At 38.2% G+C, this 20471-nt stretch overlaps 1 protein-coding gene across 1 annotated transcript in view; it reads left to right on the top strand.

The window, feature by feature from the left end:
* COL4A2 (collagen type IV alpha 2 chain) overlaps nucleotides 1-20471 on the top strand; it is a 406346-nt gene that overhangs the window by 364428 nt on the left and 21447 nt on the right. Inside the window, exons 42-46 of the mRNA XM_053707783.1 lie at nucleotides 2546-2707; nucleotides 3176-3274; nucleotides 12731-12877; nucleotides 12962-13078; nucleotides 15045-15236. Coding sequence (XP_053563758.1) covers nucleotides 2546-2707; nucleotides 3176-3274; nucleotides 12731-12877; nucleotides 12962-13078; nucleotides 15045-15236 — 717 coding nt within the window. The remainder of the gene's footprint in view (nucleotides 1-2545; nucleotides 2708-3175; nucleotides 3275-12730; nucleotides 12878-12961; nucleotides 13079-15044; nucleotides 15237-20471) is intronic.

The raw sequence follows: 20471 nt of genomic DNA, 5'->3' as shown, positions 1-20471 counted from the left end.
TACAGTCGGCAGATTAGGGGTTAATAATTGAAGTTAGGTGTCGGCGATGTTAGGGAGGGCAGATTAGGGGTTAATACTATTTATTATAGGGTTAGTGAGGCGGATTAGGGGTTAATAATTTTATAATAATAGCTGTGCGGTCCGCTCGGCAGATTAGGGGTTAATAAGTGTAGGCAGGTGGAGGCGACGTTGTGGTGGGCAGATTAGGGGTTAATAAATATAATATAGGGGTCGGCGGTATTAGGGGCAGCAGATTAGGGGTACATAGGGATAATGTAAGTAGCGGCGGTTTACGGAGCGGCAGATTAGGGGTTAAAAATAATATACAGGGGTCAGCGATAGTGGGGGCGGCAGAATAGGGGTTAATAAGTGTAAGGTTAGGGGTGTTTAGACTCGGGGCACATGTTAGAGTGTTAGGTGCAGACGTAGGAAGTGTTTCCCCATAGGAAACAATGGGGCTGCGTTAGGAGCTGAACGGGGCTTTTTTGCAGGTGTTAGGTTTTTTTTCAGCTCAAACAGCCCCATTGTTTCCTATGGGGGAATCGTGCACGAGCACGTTTTTGAGGCTGGCCGCGTCCGTAAGCAACTCTGGTATCGAGAGTTGAAGTTGCGTTAAATATGCTCTATGCTCCTTTTTTCGAGCCTAACGCAGCCATTCTGTGGACTCTCAATACCAGAGTTATTTTAAAGGTGCGGCCAGAAAAAAGCCAGCGTTAGATACGCGGGTCCTTACCGACAAAACTCTAAATCTAGCCGTTTCAAAATAAAGCATTATATTTTTAAAAGAGAATGTTACTTTATTAAAGGATAAGGAAATTAGGAAGAGCAAATATTTTACAATCATTTTTACACTCTAAATGGATATCAGGTAGGTGGCTCAAATACCTGCAACAGCCTATCAAAAACAAGATATGCCTCAGAATGTGTTTATTCTCTGTATTGCCCCATTTAAAATGATAATTAGCTATGTACAGGTGAAACTCGAAAAATTAGAATATCGTGGCAAAAATTCATTTATTTCACTAATGCAACTTAAAAGGTGAAACTATTATATGAGAGAGAATCATTACATGCAAAGCAAGATAGTTCAAGCCGTGATTTGTCATAATTGTGATGATTATGGCTCATGAAAACCCCAAATCCACAATCTCAGAAAATTAGAATATTGTGAAAAGGTGCAATATTCTAGGCTCAAAGTGTCCCACTCTAATCAGCTAATTAAGCCATAACACCTGCAAAGGGTTCCTGAGTCTTTAAATGGTCTCTCAATCTGCTTCAGTAGGAATCACAATCATGGGAAAGACTGCTGACCTGACAGTTGTGCAGAAAACCATCATTGACACTCTCCATAAGGAGGGAAAGCCTCAAAAGGTAATTGCAAAAGAAGTTGGATGTTCCCAAAGTGCTGTATCAAAGCACATTAATAGAAAGTTATGTGGAAGGGAAAAGTGTGGAAGAAAAAGGTGCACAAGCAGCAGGGATGACCGCAGCCCTTGAGAGGATTGTCAGGAAAAGGCCATTCAAAAGTGTTGGGGACTTTCACAAGAGCCACCACACACAGATGGATCCTGGACATGGGCTTCAAATGTCGTATTCCTCTTATCAAGCCAATCCTGAACAACAAACGTCAGAAGCGTCTTACCTGGGCTAAAGAAAAACAGACCTGGTCTGTTGCTCAGTGGTCCAAAGTCCTCTTTTCTGATGAGAGCAAATTTTGCATCTCATTTGGAAACCAAGGACCCAGAGTATGAAGAAAGAATGGAGAGGCACACACTGCAAGATGCTTGAAGTCCAGTGTGAAGTTTCCACAGTCTGTGTTGATTTGGGGAGCCATGTCATCTGCTGGTGTTGATCCACTGTGCTTCATTAAGTCCAGGGTCAACGCAGCCGTCTACCAGGAGATTTTGGAGCACTTTATGCTTCCTTCCGCAATTGAGCTCTATGGGGATGCTGACTTCATTTTCCAGCAGGACTTGGCACCTGCCCACACTGCCAAAAGCACCAAAACCTGGTTCAATGACTGTGGGATTACTGTGCTTGATTGGCCAGCAAGCTCACCTGACAGAACCCCATAGAGAATCTATGGGGCATTGCCAAGAGAAAGATGAGAGACATGAGACCGAACAATGCAGAAGAGCTGAAGGCCGCTATTGAAGCATCCTGGTCTTCCGTAACACCTCAGCAGTGCCACAGGCTGATTGCTTCCATGCCACGCCGCATTGAGGCAGTAAAGGCTGCAAAAGGGGCCCAAACCAAGTACTGAGTACATACAGTATGCATGCTTATACTTTTCAGAGGTCCGATATTGTTCTACAGGTATGTACAATCCTTGTTTTATTGATTGCATGTAATATTATAATCATCACAATTATGACAAATCACGGCTTGAACTATCTTGCTTTGCATGTAATGAGTCTATCTCATATATTAGTTTCACCTTTTAAGTTGCATTAGTGAAATAAATTAACTTTTGCACAATATTCTAATTTTTCGAGTTTCACCTGTATAACCTTGTAGAACTACTGATGTAATTGCATCGTTTCAGGTTTCCCTGGACCTAAAGGAAGACCAGGCTTATCAGCTAACCCTGGTGTAAAAGGAGAGACAGGTCCAGATGGGTTGCAAGGGGCTGATGGATCTAAAGGTATTCCTGGTGATAGAGGACAGCCGGGTTTTTCTGGTGTTTCTGGCTTACTTGGAGCAAAAGGTAGTATGAAATATTTAGTATTGTACTTCCTTAAAGGGATAGTCTAGTCAAAATTAAACTTTCGTGATTCAGATAGAGCATGCAATTTTAAGCAACTTTCTTATTTACTCGTATTATCAATTTTCCTTGTTTTTTTTGGTATCTTTATTTGAATGTAAGCTTACAAGCCGGACCATTTTTGGTTCAGCACCTGGGTAGCGCTTGCTGATTGGTGGATGCATTTAGACACCAATCAGAAAGTGCTACCCAGGTTCTTAACCAAGAATGGGCTGTCTCCTATGCTTACATTCTTGCCTTTATCAAAAGAATGAAGAAAAAATTATAATAGGAGTAAATTAGAAAGTTACTTTAAATGGCATGCTTTGTCTGAATCATGGAAGTAAAGTTTAATTTTGCCTAGACTATCCCTTTAAACATTTATTTTCTGCTTGTTCCAAAATAACATGGTGTTTCTTTTTTTATCAAAAGGCCAGAAAGGTGAACAAGGCCTTATGGGATTTCATGGTGGAACAGGTTTCACAGGGGAGAGGGGACCTAAAGGTCCCAGAGGGGACAAAGGAGCTACTGGTGAGTCACTGAAGCATTGTTAACTTTACTTACACATATAATAACACAACAATAGTGCATATACTTGCAGATGATTTAAGGAAATACTAACAAAAATGAAGGACTTTATTTGGCTGTCATTCTTTATTTATAAATTGAATAATTTAATAGAGATTTCATTACATTTCTTTAGACTTTTTTGCTTTGATATTGGCCACGATTAGCTCCCGATAACAAGGTTTTAGGCAATATGAGCAGTGTGTTTTCCAAGTTATCACAATTCAAATGGATTTGGCTTCTAAAAGGCCTCAACAGAGAATGAGTTTTCGCTCAAAAATGTCCTATAAATGTTTTTCGGTTGTCAAATAGTTGCTATCGAGATTGAATCTGATAATCCAACCAAAACTGACAAATACACTGGCCGTTAATGTTCATATTACATTTATTTTGAACAAATGTCTTTGTATAGTGTCAAAGGGAAATACTCATTCACATGTGTGAAAAAAGCTATTGTTATCCAAATCCATCCTGATAACTGGTAAACAATCTGATTCCACTTGTATATAAGCATTATGGGTATACTGGGCAAGTTTGCTCAATGATGATATTGACACATTTTTCCAGTAATTGAGAATGCATGATTTTTTTTATTTTGAAAGATTTACATCAGAAATCAAGAAAAACACAGTAGGAAATTAGTTTATATTAGAAGAAAGTGGCCGCAATTGATACCATCTTGTAGAACTGGGTTTTGACAATTCTCATACTATAAACTGTAAAACAGCTAAGTCACGAGATTTACACAATTGCAATAATGTAGCCAAAACTTCTAAACATCACTGTACATTTCTTTCATGTAATTAGCAAGAGTCCATGAGCTAGTGACGTATGGGATATACATTCCTACCAGGAGGGGCAAAGTTTCCCAAACCTCAAAATGCCTATAAATACACCCCTCACCACACCCACAATTCAGTTTTACAAACTTTGCCTCCGATGGAGGTGGTGAAGTAAGTTTGTGCTAGATTCTACGTTGATATGCGCTCCGCAGCAAGTTGGAGCCCGGTTTTCCTCTCAGCGTGCAGTGAATGTCAGAGGGATGTGAGGAGAGTATTGCCTATTTGAATGCAGTGATCTCCTTCTACGGGGTCTATTTCATAGGTTCTCTGTTATCGGTCGTAGAGATTCATCTCTTACCTCCCTTTTCAGATCGACGATATACTCTTATATATACCATTACCTCTGCTGATTCTCGTTTCAGTACTGGTTTGGCTTTCTACAAACATGTAGATGAGTGTCCTGGGGTAAGTAAATCTTATTTTCTGTGACACTCTAAGCTATGGTTGGGCACTTTATTTATAAAGTTCTAAATATATGTATTCAAACATTTATTTGCCTTGACTCAGAATGTTCAACATTCCTTATTTTTCAGACAGTCAGTTTCATATTTGGGATAATGCACTTGAATTAATCATTTTTTTCTTACCTTCAAAAATTTGACTTTTTTTTCCCTGTGGGCTGTTAGGCTCGCGGGGGCTGAAAATGCTTCATTTTATTGCGTCATTCTTGGCGCTGACTTTTTTGGCGCAAAAAATTATTTTCCGTTTCCGGCGTCATACGTGTCGCCGGAAGTTGCGTCATTTTTTGACGTTATTTTGCGCCAAAAATGTCGGCGTTCCGGATGTGGCGTCATTTTTGGCGCCAAAAGCATTTAGGCGCCAAATAATGTGGGCGTCTTATTTGGCGCTAAAAAATATGGGCGTCGCTTTTGTCTCCACATTATTTAAGTCTCATTTTTTATTGCTTCTGGTTGCTAGAAGCTTGTTCTTTGGCATTCTTTCCCATTCCTGAAACTGTCATTTAAGGAATTTGATCAATTTTGCTTTATATGTTGTTTTTTCTCTTACATATTGCAAGATGTCTCACATTGCATCTGAGTCAGAAGATACTACAGGAAAATCGCTGTCTAGTGCTGGATCTACCAAAGCTAAGTGTATCTGCTGTAAACTTTTGGTAGCTATTCCTCCGGCTGTTGTTTGTATTAATTGTCATGACAAACTTGTTAAAGCAGATAATATTTCCTTTAGTAATGTACCATTGCCTGTTGCAGTTCCCTCAACATCTAAGGTGCAGAATGTTCCTGATAACATAAGAGATTTTGTTTCTGAATCCATAAAGAAGGCTATGTCTGTTATTTCTCCTTCTAGTAAACATAAATTTTTTTTTAAAACTTCTCTCTCTACAGATGAATTTTTAAATGAACATCATCATTCTGATTCTGATGACTCTTCTGGTTCAGAGGATTCTGTCTCAGAGATTGATGCTGATAAATCTTCATATTTATTTAAAATGGAATTTATTCGTTCTTTACTTAAAGAAGTACTAATTGCTTTAGAAATTGAGGATTCTGGTCCTCTTGATACTAATTCTAAACATTTAGATAAGGTATTTAAATCTCCTGTGGTTATTCCAGAAGTTTTTCCTGTTCCTAATGCTATTTCTGCAGTAATTTCCAAAGAATGGGAAAAATTGGGTAATTCATTTACTCCTTCTAAACGTTTTAAGCAATTATATCCTGTGCCGTCTGACAGATTAGAATTTTGGGACAAAATCCCTAAAGTTGATGGGGCTATTTCTACCCTTGCTAAACGTACTACTATTCCTACGTCAGATGGTACTTCGTTTAAGGATCCTTTAGATAGGAAAATTGAATCCTTTCTAAGAAAAGCTTATCTGTGTTCAGGTAATCTTCTTAGACCTGCTATATCATTGGCTGATGTTGCTGCAGCTTCAACTTTTTGGTTGGAAACTTTAGCGCAACAAGTAACAGATCATGATTCTCATGATATTATTATTCTTCTTCAGCATGCTAATAATTTTATCTGTGATGCCATTTTTGATATTATCAGAGTTGATGTCAGGTTTATGTCTCTAGCTATTTTAGCTAGAAGAGCTTTATGGCTTAAGACTTGGAATGCTGATATGGCTTCTAAATCAACTCTACTTTCCATTTCTTTCCAGGGTAACAAATTATTTGGTTCTCAGTTGGATTCTATTATCTCAACTGTTACTGGTGGGAAAGGAACTTTTTTACCACAGGATAAAAAATCTAAGGGTAAAAACAGGGCTAATAATCGTTTTCGTTCCTTTCGTTTCAACAAAGAACAAAAGCCTAATCCTTCATCCTCAGGAGCAGTTTCAGTTTGGAAACCATCTCCGGTCTGGAATAAATCCAAGCCTGCTAGAAAGGCAAAGCCTGTTTCTAAGTCCACATGAAGGTGCGGCCCTCATTCCAGCTCAGCTGGTAGGGGGCAGGTTACGTTTTTTCAAAGAAATTTGGATCAATTCTGTTCACAATCTTTGGATTCAGAACATTGTTTCAGAAGGGTACAGAATTGGTTTCAAGATGAGACCTCCTGCAAAGAGATTTTTTCTTTCCCGTGTCCCAGTAAATCCAGTGAAAGCTCAAGCATTTCTGAATTGTGTTTCAGATCTAGAGTTGGCTGGAGTAATTATGCCAGTTCCAGTTCCGGAACAGGGGATGGGGTTTTATTCAAATCTCTTCATTGTACCAAAGAAGGAGAATTCCTTCAGACCAGTTCTGGATCTAAAAATATTGAATCGTTACCATCTTGAACCAACGTTCAAGATGGTAACTGTAAGGACTATCTTGCCTTTTGTTCAGCAAGGGCATTATATGTCCACAATAGATTTACAGGATGCATATCTGCATATTCCGATTCATCCAGATCATTATCAGTTCCTGAGATTCTCTTTTCTGGACAAGCATTACCAGTTTGTGGCTCTGCCGTTTGGCCTAGCTACAGCTCCAAGAATTTTTACAAAGGTTCTCGGTGCCCTTCTGTCTGTAATCAGAGAACAGGGTATTGTGGTATTTCCTTATTTGGACGATATCTTGGTACTTGCTCAGTCTTTACATTTAGCAGAATCTCATACGAATCGACTTGTGTTGTTTCTTCAAGATCATGGTTGGAGGATCAATTTACCAAAAAGTTCATTGATTCCTCAGACAAGGGTAACTTTTCTGGGTTTCCAGATAGATTCAGTGTCCATGACTCTGTCTTTAACAGACAAGAGACGTCTAAAATTGATTTCAGCTTGTCGAAACCTTCAGTCACAATCATTCCCTTCGGTAGCCTTATGCATGGAAATTCTAGGTCTTATGACTGCTGCATCGGACGCGATCCCCTTTGCTCGTTTTCACATGCAACCTCTTCAGCTCTGTATGCTGAATCAATGGTGCAAGGATTACACAAAGATATCTCAATTAATATCTTTAAAACCGATTGTTCGACACTCTCTAACGTGGTGGACAGATCACCATCGTTTAATTCAGGGGGCTTCTTTTGTGCTTCCGACCTGGACTGTAATTTCAACAGATGCAAGTCTCACAGGTTGGGGAGCTGTGTGGGGATCTCTGACGGCACAAGGAGTTTGGGAATCTCAGGAGGTGAGATTACCGATCAATATTTTGGAACTCCGTGCAATTTTCAGAGCTCTTCAGTTTTGGCCTCTTCTGAAGAGAGAATCGTTCATTTGTTTTCAGACAGACAATGTCACAACTGTGGCATATATCAATCATCAAGGAGGGACTCACAGTCCTCTGGCTATGAAAGAAGTATCTCGAATTTTGGTTTAGGCGGAATCCAGCTCCTGTCTAATCTCTGCGGTTCATATCCCAGGTATAGACAATTGGGAAGCGGATTATCTCAGTCGCCAAACGTTGCATCCGGGCGAATGGTCTCTTCACCCAGAGGTATTTCTTCAGATTCTTCAAATGTGGGAACTTCCAGAAATAGATCTGATGGCGTCTCATCTAAACAAGAAACTTCCCAGGTATCTGTCCAGATCCCGGGATCCTCAGGCGGAGGCAGTGGATGCATTATCACTTCCTTGGAAGTATCATCCTGCTTATATCTTTCCGCCTCTAGTTCTTCTTCCAAGAGTAATCTCCAAGATTCTGAAGGAATGCTCGTTTGTTCTGCTGGTAGCTCCGGCATGGCCTCACAGGTTTTGGTATGCGGATCTTGTCCGTATGGCCTCTTGCCAACCGTGGACTCTTCCGTTAAGACCAGACCTTCTGTCTCAAGGTCCTTTTTTCCATCAGGATCTGAAATCCTTAAATTTAAAGGTATGGAGATTGAACGCTTGATTCTTGGTCAAAGAGGTTTCTCTGACTCTGTGATTAATACTATGTTACAGGCTCGTAAATCTGTATCTAGAGAGATATATTATAGAGTCTGGAAGACTTATATTTCTTGGTGTCTTTCTCATCATTTTTCTTGGCATTCTTTTAGAATACCGAGAATTTTACAGTTTCTTCAGGATGGTTTAGATAAGGGTTTGTCCGCAAGTTCCTTGAAAGGTCAAATCTCTGCTCTTTCTGTTCTTTTTCACAGAAAGATTGCTATTCTTCCTGATATTCATTGTTTTGTACAAGCTTTGGTTCGTATAAAACCTGTCATTAAGTCAATTTCTCCTCCTTGGAGTTTGAATTTGGTTCTGGGAGCTCTTCAAGCTCCTCCGTTTGAACCTATGCATTCATTGGACATTAAATTACTTTCTTGGAAAGTTTTGTTCCTTTTGGCCATCTCTTCTGCCAGAAGAGTTTCTGAATTATCTGCTCTTTCTTGTGAGTCTCCTTTTCTGATTTTTCATCAGGATAAGGCGGTGTTGCGAACTTCTTTTGAATTTTTACCTAAAGTTGTGAATTCCAACAACATTAGTAGAGAAATTGTGGTTCCTTCATTATGTCCTAATCCTAAGAATTCTAAGGAGAAATCGTTGCATTCTTTGGATGTTGTTAGAGCTTTGAAATATTATGTTGAAGCTACTAAGTCTTTCCGAAAGACTTCTAGTCTATTTGTTATTTTGTCCGGTGCTAGAAAAGGCCAGAAAGCTTCTGCCATTTCTTTGGCATCTTGGTTGAAATCTTTAATTCATCTTGCCTATGTTGAGTCGGGTAAAACTCCGCCTCAGAGGATTACAGCTCATTCTACTAGGTCAGTTTCTACTTCCTGGGCGTTTGGGAATGAGGCTTCGGTTGATCAGATTTGCAGGGCAGCAACTTGGTCCTCTTTGCATACTTTTACTAAATTCTACCATTTTGATGTATTTTCTTCTTCTGAAGCAGTTTTTGGTAGAAAAGTACTTCAGGCAGCGGTTTCAGTTTGAATTTTCTGCTTATGTTTTTTCATTAAACTTTATTTTGGGTGTGGATTATTTTCAGCAGGAATTGGCTGTCTTTATTTTATCCCTCCCTCTCTAGTGACTCTTGTGTGGAAAGATCCACATCTTGGGTAATCATTATCCCATACGTCACTAGCTCATGGACTCTTGCTAATTACATGAAAGAAAACATAATTTATGTAAGAACTTACCTGATAAATTCATTTCTTTCATATTAGCAAGAGTCCATGAGGCCCTCCCTTTTTTTGTGGTGGTTATGATTTTGTATAAAGCACAATTATTCCAATTCCTTATTTTATATGCTTTCGCACTTTTTTATCACCCCACTTCTTGGCTATTCGTTAAACTGAATTGTGGGTGTGGTGGGGGGTGTATTTATAGGCATTTTGAGGTTTGGGAAACTTTGCCCCTCCTGGTAGGAATGTATATCCCATACGTCACTAGCTCATGGACTCTTGCTAATATGAAAGAAATGAATTTATCAGGTAAGTTCTTACATAAATTATGTTTTTTGAAAAACCTGTGCAAAAGATCTTGGTCACCAACAAATGAAACAGAACAGCAGTTAAATCCCATTTACAACAATGAGATTGACTATGTAAATCCGATTTGCGTGGTCTTGCATTTGCTGCAGATCTCGTTAGTAGTATTGGATATAAGGTATTAAATACATATACATGTAAATTTCTGTCCTGCCGGCAGACTATACAATAGCGATGAATTGAGGTTTATTGAAGTTAGACACTATATACAATGATATTTGTAGCCATTCCTGACTGTACAGCAAAATAGAAGAGAGCAACATAATAGAATTATTCCAAATCATCATGGAATTCTTGCAAATGTGTCAAAAAGGCCAGTTGGAGACTTTATCAAGTGTCTTTAGGTGTCAAATTTGATAAATAAAAATGATTTTGAAAACCTGTTAAAAAGTATCAATAAAATGAATTATGATAGCTCAAAATATTTTGCTTACATGTTAAAAAAAGGGCTTTTTTCCACAAGCACAATTTCATCTCAGAGAAACACTCGAAAAAAGATCATTTCAAAATAAAACATTTATTTTTTCCCTGAAGACGTGCAAAAAATAAAAATGGCTGATTGTAATCAAGGCTATTATCCTTCAGAATGCATAGAAGATTGGAAGATGCCAAAATACATTTTAAAAAGAATTGAACAGCAATCAGGATACGTGGATTTAAAGGGACATAAACCCAAATTCTTTCTCTCATGATTCAGATAGAACATACATAGTTAACCCTTCACTACAAGGGACTTTCAAAAAAACTTGCCCAAAACAACTGAGCCTTTTTTATTATTTACCTGTCAAAACTATATATATATATATTTTAAGTAGACAATCTAAGGTATTGATCTAGGCCCATTTTGGTATATTTCATGCCACCATTTCCCCACCAAATGCAATCATATAAAAAAAATCGTAAACTTGTTCACAAACTTTGGGTTTCTCACTGACATTATTTACATACTGCTTGTGCAATCATGGCACAAATGGTTGTAAATGCTTCTCTGGGATCACCTTTGTTCAGAAATAGCAGACTTATATGGCTTTGCCATTGCTTTTTGGTAATTAGAAGGCCGCTAATTGCATCTGCGCCCTACATTTCTATTATTGCCAGCAGTGAAGGGGTTAATCCCCCTTCTTTTTCCTGCAGTGTAGCTCCTTTACCCTCCCTCTATTTTATTTTTTCCACAGTGTAGGGCCCTCCCACTCCCCCCCACTCCGCTGCTGGACCCCCCACCCGCCTACCAGTTTCCCTCCCACACCTCCCGCCAGCACCAGCAGATGATCATTACAGGCAGTGACACACGCAGTGTCACTGTCTGTAACAATCTGGCATCTGCCTTTATATGGAACTGAAGCACTGATCGCGCTCCGGTTCCATATGTGGCAGATGCCTGGAGCTCAGGAACTCCAGCTCTTGGCTTCCTGCAGCTCAGATGTACATATACTTCCTACAGTACAATACAGCACTTTATGGGTTAAGGGGTTAAACAACTTTCCCGTTTACTTCTATTATCAAATTTTCTTCGTTTTAGTGTTATACTTTGTTGAAAAGCAGGAAAGTAAGCTCAGGAGTGTGCACTTGTCTGCAGCACTATATGGCAGCAGGTTTTGCAACAATGTTATGCATTAGCAAGAGCACTAGATGGCAGCACTATTTACTGTCATGTAGTGCCCCAGACATGTGCATGCTACCTATCTAGATATATCTTCAACAAAGAATAACATGAGAATGAAGCAAATGTGATAATAGAAGTAAAAAGTCAAGAACAAGATTATATAACAGCTACATAAGTAGTGTGCACTATGAAGGTGACCTATTGCTGTAGCAGCTGTGGCTAATTAACACAACAATTACAAATAAAATACTTGAAATTGTGCTTGAAATACTACTGTGCATTTCAAATATCTTTTAGGGCTCATTAAGGATTTGTTCAGACTTTATGATATTATATGATAACTAGTTATTATTGTGAAAAAAGGTGGTCACCATCTGAGTTAGGATTGTGCTATAATAGTTGTAACTGCTCAAAAGTAAACATTTAAATTTCAACATAGGGGCCCATTTATCAAGCTCTGGATGTAGCTTGAGGGCCCGTTTTAAAGACCGCTGCTCCATAACCTGTCTGCCTGCTCTGAGCAGGCAAACAGACATTGTCGCAATTCAACCCGATTGAATACGATTGGGTTGATTGACACCCCCTGCTGGCTGCCGATTGCCTGCAAATCTGCAGGGTGCAGCGTTGCACCAGCAGCTCACAAGAGCTGCTGGCGCAATGCTGAATACGGAGAGCGTATTGCTCTCCGCATTCAGCGAGGTCTGTCGGACCTGATCCACACTGTCAGATCAGGCCCGACAGACCTTTGTTAAATAGACCCATTTGACTGCCGGAAAGCAGTCACCAATGGTACTATTCTATAAATGATTGATTTTAACGACGCAATGTAATCCCTCATCACACACTAAAACCCATTGTAATAACACCAAAAACAATGTAAGTCATTATATTAACTACCTTTAAATATTCTATTTTTTGTGAAGGCTTCAACTCTTTACATAGAATATAGAACTGGGCTTTTACAGCTAGCACATAAAGATTGAATAACAATAACCGATTGTTATTGATTGTATCACTACAGTAAGGAAACAACAATTTTACAAAACAGCTGTACTTATATTGTACTTTTATGTTATTTATGATATAAACTGAAGAAATATCTTGTTTGTTTCATTTTTAAAGGACTACAGGGTCCTCAAGGATCGGCAGGGTCTAGTCCTCCACCCCTGAATATTGTAGCTGAGCCAGGTCCTTCTGGTATACATGGAATTGTTGGCCCTGAAGGCGTTAGAGGGCAGATGGGACCCAAGGGCCCAGTGGGTGACCAAGGTATAGTAAATATTACTACTGCTCTATTAAGTGGTTAGGTTACCAAATAACTTTAATTTAGTGACAAGCTTAAATGCCTTCTAGGTTTCAGCGGCCCAACTGGTAAAGAGGGACTACCAGGTTTAGCAGGCTGGCCAGCTTCTCCTGGCTCCCGAGGAGAACAAGGACTAATGGGACAAAGAGGCCCTGTTGGATTAAAAGGTGAAGCAATATACAAATGTTGCTTTCTATGTTTATGAGTTCTGTATTCAGATAGTTCACTTCTGTTTCACTTATTCTTATATGCAATCTGACTAAATCTTCTCTACAATTGTAACCACATCCCTCAGCATGCATGCCAGTCTGTCTTCCCTGTGATGAGACTGCACTCAGCCAAGAAATGGTTCTTGTCTATATCACCACAGTTAACTACTTCCTATAGCGATACAACACCAAACTCTTTTTATATTAGATGGCTAATTAAAGATTGTGCTTGTTCTTACAATGCCCAGAAAATATAGTGCTTTATCAATAAAGCATGAGAATAGTTAAAGAGCACTCATATGTTTGTCTCACTCATTGTCCCTGTAAAATGAATTTAGAAATCTGCTTACATAAAAAAAAATAGAAAATAAAAGTAATTTGTGCTGTACCCACAGCGGCTGCATACAGGTCTGCCACTGGGCAGCTGCACTGTCACATGGTGTGTGTGAGAGATGCTGCAGACAGTTAGTTATTGGCTGATTTGCCAATATTTGTACTAGATAAGTGTCACGCTCTATGTTTTCTTGTTTGTGATAGAAACACATCTACAGTAATGCAGGGGTTACTCTGCTCTATCCTTATACAGCAGTTTATTTTCTGACCTTTAAGTCGGTTTTAATGAATAATCACAGCTTCTCTTAACACACTAACAATTTCTTCTTGAGTTGTAACTTTTCCGAGTTTATAAACATATTTTTACGTTCATCCTATACCCCCCTCTACTCCCTTAAAATATCTCATGAAGGATATCATCTCACCATCTCTAGTGTCTTGTCTAAAACTGAGCTATTGCTATGCTTACTTAAACCATTACCAAAACATTTCAATTCCCCATTGCACCCACAATATAATTATCATTATAGGGGCATGAAACCCAAATATTTATTTCATAATTCAGATAGAGCATAGTATTTTAAACAACTTTCCAATTTACATCTATTATCTTATTTGCTTCATTCTCTTGGTATAATTTGTTAAATGAGCAACAGTGCAGTACTAGTAAGCCAATGACAAGAGGCATATTTGTGCTCCTCTAGGTATGCATTTCAACAAAAAATACCAAAAGATTATAGCAAATGTGATATAGAAGTAAATTGGAAAGTTGTTTAAAATTGTATGCTTTATGCACTTCAAGTTTACTTTTTGTGTTACTGTCCTTTTAAGAATGCTAAATGCTGTGTTGATACTCTAGAAGGCTCTAACAAATGGACTATGACGTATAATAGCCTGTTCTCAAGCCAAATCATAATGTGATCAGTTTGTATATGAGACTAGACTACTGATTATTTGATGATGTTGTTTAAAAAGAAAACAATAAGTTAAATATGCTGTCTCCTTTTCAATATTCTCTTCCTTTCTGAGTCCTTTTCACCTTTATTAAAGGGACAGTAAAGTCATAATTACACATTCATGATTTAGACAGAACATACAATTTTAAACAACTTTGCAACTTCTATTATTTAATTTGCTTCCTTCTCTTGTTATTCTTTGCTAAAAGGTTTATCTAGGTAAGCTAAGGAGGAGCAAAGAACCTAGGTGCTAGCTGCTGATTGGTGGCTGCATATATATATATATATATATATATATATACCGATTTTCATTGGCTCACCCATGTGTTCAGTCAGTAACCAGTAGTGCATTGCTGCTCCTTCAACAATTTATACCAAGAGAATGAAGCAAATTTGATAAGAGAAGTAAACTGAAAAGTTGTTTAAAAGTGTATGTTCTACGTAAATCCTAAAATAAAAATTTGGGGTTTCATGTCTCTTTAATATTACAGGCATTAGCTTATATGTGAAGCAAAATATGTAGTACAAATTTTAATTTTACCCTTTAATTTAAACATGAAACAATAGGCTACCTATCCAGTAAACTTATTTATGTAAATAGTGGAGTTTTTTTATAATTGTGTTTGGTTTTGCAGGCACACCTGGCCAGCCTGGCACTCCTGGCCTCCCTGGTATGCCTGGAAGAAATGTCAATATTGGATATCTACTTGTAAAGCACAGCCAATCTGACGATGAGCCAATGTGTCCAATTGGCATGGGAAAACTATGGAGTGGATACAGTTTGCTGTATTTTGAGGGGCAGGAAAAAGCACACAACCAAGACCTTGGTATGATCTTTTTAAAGTTTTTTTATTTTTATTACATTTTTCATAGAAAAATATACATTGCAAATTTATGACGTTCATTAAGTAAGATAATAAGGCATGTACAAAATTGACTTTGAAAGTAGACGTGACATAAAGTGTTACAATTTGGTTCATGAGTACCAGATATTTGCGTTAGTTAGGCTAATATTACATAATAAAGTTTTCCTTTTGAAGTATACATGATAATACAGGTGCTAACATTTGAGAGTTCAATTTTATTTAAGTCAAGGAGAAGTGGTTTGTGGTCTGAAAAGAAATGACCAGGCGAGATCGCTATTTCCAAAACCATGATGTTTTTAGGGAGTTTCCTTCCAATAGAATTCAACATCGAGGAAGAAGTCCTAGTTTTCCCGTTTTAATATAGTGTGGTTTTTCTAATTGTAAGGTTTTCGTAACTAGTTGTTTCCATTCTCGGATAGAGGGAATTTGAGTTGTTTTCCAATATCTTGGAATAAGGCGTTTGTCACTATTTAACATTATCTTGAATAGAGTTAATTGATATTGGCATGACATTTTGGGTGGATAATTGAGTAGGACAACCAGGGGGGATATGTTGGTGGGGTTGTGTAGGATTGTATTTATATGGAGTATTATTTGTGACCAAAATGGTTTAAGTACTTTACAATCCCACCAAAAAAGGCTTATTGTCCCAATTTCACTGCATTTTCTCCAACAATTATCTGATGTAGAGGGATATATGAACTTAAATCGTGTTGGTGTTAGGTACCATCTTAAGAGCAATTTATAGTTTGTTTCAAGATGCTGAAATCGAAGATTTTTTTTGTGGACAAGAATATTTTGTGACATTGTTGTATGGTTATGCCAATATTAAGCTCTCTGTGCCAGGAGGTTGTGTAAGTGGGGAGAGACCTAGATGTTATCTTGGATAACATTTTATATGAGATTCCGAGTGTGCCTTTTTTTAAGGATATGTGTAGAACATAAAGTTTCAAATGGCATCAAGGGCCTGTTAAAAGAATCTTTGTTTGGATGAGTGGATAGGTATTTGCGAATCTGAAAATAGGTAAGCCAATTATTGAAAAGTCTTGGGAATTCTGATTTTAAGGCGGTCATTGTTTTTAATGAGTGATCTTCGAATAGTTTAGAAGCAGGGAGATGGGAAATTGTGTTTTCTATTTCTATACCAGCGGATAGGTGTGAAAAAAAACATAAAACCTCTGTTGTTAGTGCAGTATATTTGCTAATCAGTGTATCCCAAACTTTCAGAGTACCAGAGACGAAGGGGTTAAAACTTATATTTGGGTCTCTAGCTTTCGTAGCTATCCAACCTTGATCTCCTAAATTCTTGATTTTTAACATGTCTGCTTCTATTGTTTTCCATAGTTGGGTGGTTGTTCGTTGTATAATACAGGATAGATGGGTGGCATGGTAGTATTGTAGGATGTTTGGTACCCCTAGGCCCCCTTTTTCTTTGGGCATTTATTTCCCCATATGAATTGATTTAACTGTGATTGTAGAGATAGTATATATGACTTTGGTAGGGATATTTGGGCTGCTTGGAATATATAAAGAATTTTTGGCAGGATAGTCATTTTGGTTGCAGCGGTTCTACCTAACCACGACAGGCCGAGATGTGAGATCCAGGAGGAGAGCATTGTACGGATCATTAGGGAAAAGAGTAAATAATTTATATTGCAGATGTCAGGGATATTGTCTGCTAATATAAATTCCTAGATATTTAAAGGGATAGTAAACACCAAAAAAGTTATTGTTTTAAAATATAGATAATCCCTTTATTTACCATTCCCCAGTTTTGCATAACCAGCATGGTTATAGAAATATACTTTTTACCTCTGTAATTACCTTGTATCTAAGCTCCTGCTGACTGCCTTCTTATCTCAGATCTTTTGACAGACTTGCATTTCAGGCAATTAGTGCTGACTCTTAAATAACTTCACGTGCATGTGCACAATGTTATCTATATGAAACACATGAACTAACGCCCTCTAGCTGTGAAAAACTGTTAAATGCATTTAAATTAGAGGTGGCCTTCAAGGGCTTCGAAATTAGCATATGAGCCTACCTAGTATTAGCCTTCAAATAAGATTAACAAAAGAACAAAGCAACTTTGATGATAAAAGTAAATTAGAAAGTCGTTTTAAATGACATGCCCTATCTGAATCATGAAAGTTTAATTTGGACTTTACTATCCCTTTAATTGTTTTTGTGTTTGTATAGAAGAGTGTTAATCTGTTTATTTCATGTAATGCCTGTGAAGTAGCTGATATGTTTCGTATATCTGATTTGTTATAATTAATAGAGAAGTTAGACCATCTGCTGTAAGCAGTAAATTCGGACATGAGGGGTTGAATTGAAGAGATAGGTGAAGTCAGTGTCTACAAGATATCGTCTGCAAACAGTGATATTTTGTATTCTGTGTGATCTACTGTAAGGCCTTGAATGAGTTTGTTATCTCTGATAGTACAGGCTAGAGGTTCTATGGAGAGAGTGAATAATAGGGGAGATAAAGGGCAGCTCTGTCAGGTTCCATTTAAAACTGGGAAGGTAGAAGAGATTGTGCCATTAATTATGACTTTGGCTGTGGGATGAGAATATAATGCGAAAAATTTATTTATTAAGGTTTGGGAAAAGCCAAAGTGAGACAGGGTGGCAGACATGAATGCCCAGTCCACCCTGTCAAAAGCTTTCTCTGCGTCAATAGAGACAAAGATAGTTTATGCCAAGGAGGATTTTGCCATATGTAATAATTGTATTTCTCTGGTAGTATTGTCCTTGGATTCACATCCCAGAACGAAACCAGTTTGGTCAGAGTGGATGAGGTTTGGTAATATTCTGTTCAACCTGTTTGCTAGTATTTTCGCATAAAATGTTGACATCAATGTTGATTAAAGATATCGGTCTTTAATTTTGAGGGTGGAGTGGTGATTTACCCTGTTTAAGGATAACAGTAATGTGGGCTTCTAACATTTCTTTTGGAAAGGGGTGTTGTTGATCAATTTATTAAACATGTCAATAAGCGGGCCAGCTAATATGTCTTTAAATCGAGTATAATAGTGGGAGGTGAAGCTGCCTGGGCTTGGGACCTTGCCGGAAGATTTTTAATGATGGGTAATCTAACAGACCTAGTGGAGAGGTTGTTAAAGTTTGAGAGGGAGGGCTAGTAGAATACAATTTAGCTTAATACTATCGAAAGGTTTCGGCTATATTGTCATTTGTGGTGGAAGTTTTATTTTTTACTGTCAAAGAATGTACATAAGTCTTGAATATATCTTTAGGTATCTGGAAAGGAGTTTACAAGATTTATTACTGTCTAGATGATATTTGGAGTGAAATACTAATTGTGTACGTGTGTCTTGTAAACGTAAATAGGATAATAAATCAGTTCTTGCTTCCTGTACTTTTTGTTCTAAGTTGCTGTCTTTGGGGTGCAGTTTGTGTTGTTTTTCTGCTTGAGCTAAAGCATCTGTCAGTTTAGTGTATTATTGTCTGTGTTGTTTATTTAGGGTGGCCTTAGCTTTCATAAGTTCTCCATGGATTGTACATTTATGGGCTTACCAGGTCGTAAAATGGTCAGTGTCAGTGGGATTATTAATGGAAAAAAAATATTGTAAGTTGGTTTGTATTTGTTGGGTGATTGGGGAATGTAAGAAAATAGTATCATCAAGTCTCCATATGTATGTGTTAGCTGGAGTTGTAGGCCAGTTCATGAGATAGAACATGAGTGGTCAGACCATGTTATCTGTAAAATTTTTGATGTAGTAATTAAAGCGAGGCCTATATGGTCTGTAAATATATAATCTAACCTAGAAAATCGTTTGTGGGGGGAGGAGAAAAACGTGTAGTCTCTTTTGGTAGGATGGTGAGTGCGCCATATGTCGAATGTCGGAATTGTTAGTAATGCTTTCCAAACTGATTTAATTGAATGATTTGATAGGTGTGAGGTTCCATTGGATGTGTCTAATTTAGGATCTAAAGGGAGGTTAAAGTCACCTCCAATAAAGAGGGGACTCTTAGATGTGTCTAGAAGTTTATTCATTATTTTTTTAAAGAAGATGGCTTAGGCTATATGTGGAGCATAAATATTAACTAATGTGACAGCCAACTAATATCAGAAATCTTCCTTCTGGATCGGTTTGTTTTTTCAAAGAGAATATCTTTGTGGAAAAATATTGCAACTTCATTAGTTTTTTTAGAATTGGAGCTAAAAAATTGAGAGGCATAGTGAAATTTCGAGATATGTGAGTGGTCCGATTTTAAAAGGTGTGTCTCTTGCAGGAATAAAATATCAGCTTTCTTTTAATGAAAATCATTAAATGCTATAGAGCGTTTGTAGGGTGTTCGAAAGCCTTTCACATTTTGAGTGTATATGCTAAGAGGTTTAGCTTGGGGGTGGTGTGGGGAAACATCATGGTTCAAAGAGTAGAAAATTGGAGCAATCTCACCTGGTCTCTGCCGTGTAAAAGTGTTGGAGTTAGTGTTTCATATATTGCTTTATTTGGAGGACCGAGTAAACCTGTAATTGTTGTGAGAAAAACATGAGAAAATGAGATAAGTAACATTTCCATAAATTCGTAGTTGTTTTGTCAATATTGAAGGTCTTTTGTTTCAATAAAGCTAGTACGTCATGTAGTAATAAGAAAAGTATAAACATATAAAACTTAATAACGTGGGACTTCCGGTGGGCGGCGTACCAAGATGGCCACGGACTGAAACTGCTCCGTCTCAGCTCTTGTTATAGCAAGAATTAGTGGCCACACTTTTAGCCATCCATATCACCCTTGGCAAGCATTGTGCCCGGGTACCTACCAGGATCAAGATTTGACATCTCTTGGCTCCCGTGAAGTCATTAACAGAGAGAGGAGAACTGGCACAGAAATGGAAGCCTTTTCCACTGAAAGGGAACTCCGAGCCATGACTATTTCTCTCAAGGACCTGCTACTACCAGCTCTGGATAAAATAGAACTCACACTACAGAAATTGCTGACGGAAACTCAAGTCGGGAACTCCTTGAGCCCCTTTTCAACATGGCGCCGATTCACAGCAGAGGCATCTCAGGATAATGTCCACATGACTCCAGAGGTGCATCAATCAGAGCACAATGTGGGTTCGCAGGGGCAGCAGGCACACAATCCAGCTTTACTGGGCACCGGCTTATTGGACCACCGCTCCCGCACCCAAGACAGAGCAGTAGAGATCGGCACAGTCATGAGAGAT

The sequence above is a fragment of the Bombina bombina genome, chromosome 3 (genome assembly GCF_027579735.1).
Source record: "Bombina bombina isolate aBomBom1 chromosome 3, aBomBom1.pri, whole genome shotgun sequence".
Lineage (NCBI taxonomy): Eukaryota > Metazoa > Chordata > Amphibia > Anura > Bombinatoridae > Bombina > Bombina bombina.
Note: the sequence above shows the minus strand (reverse complement) of the source record. Positions and strands in the feature narration are given on the sequence as shown.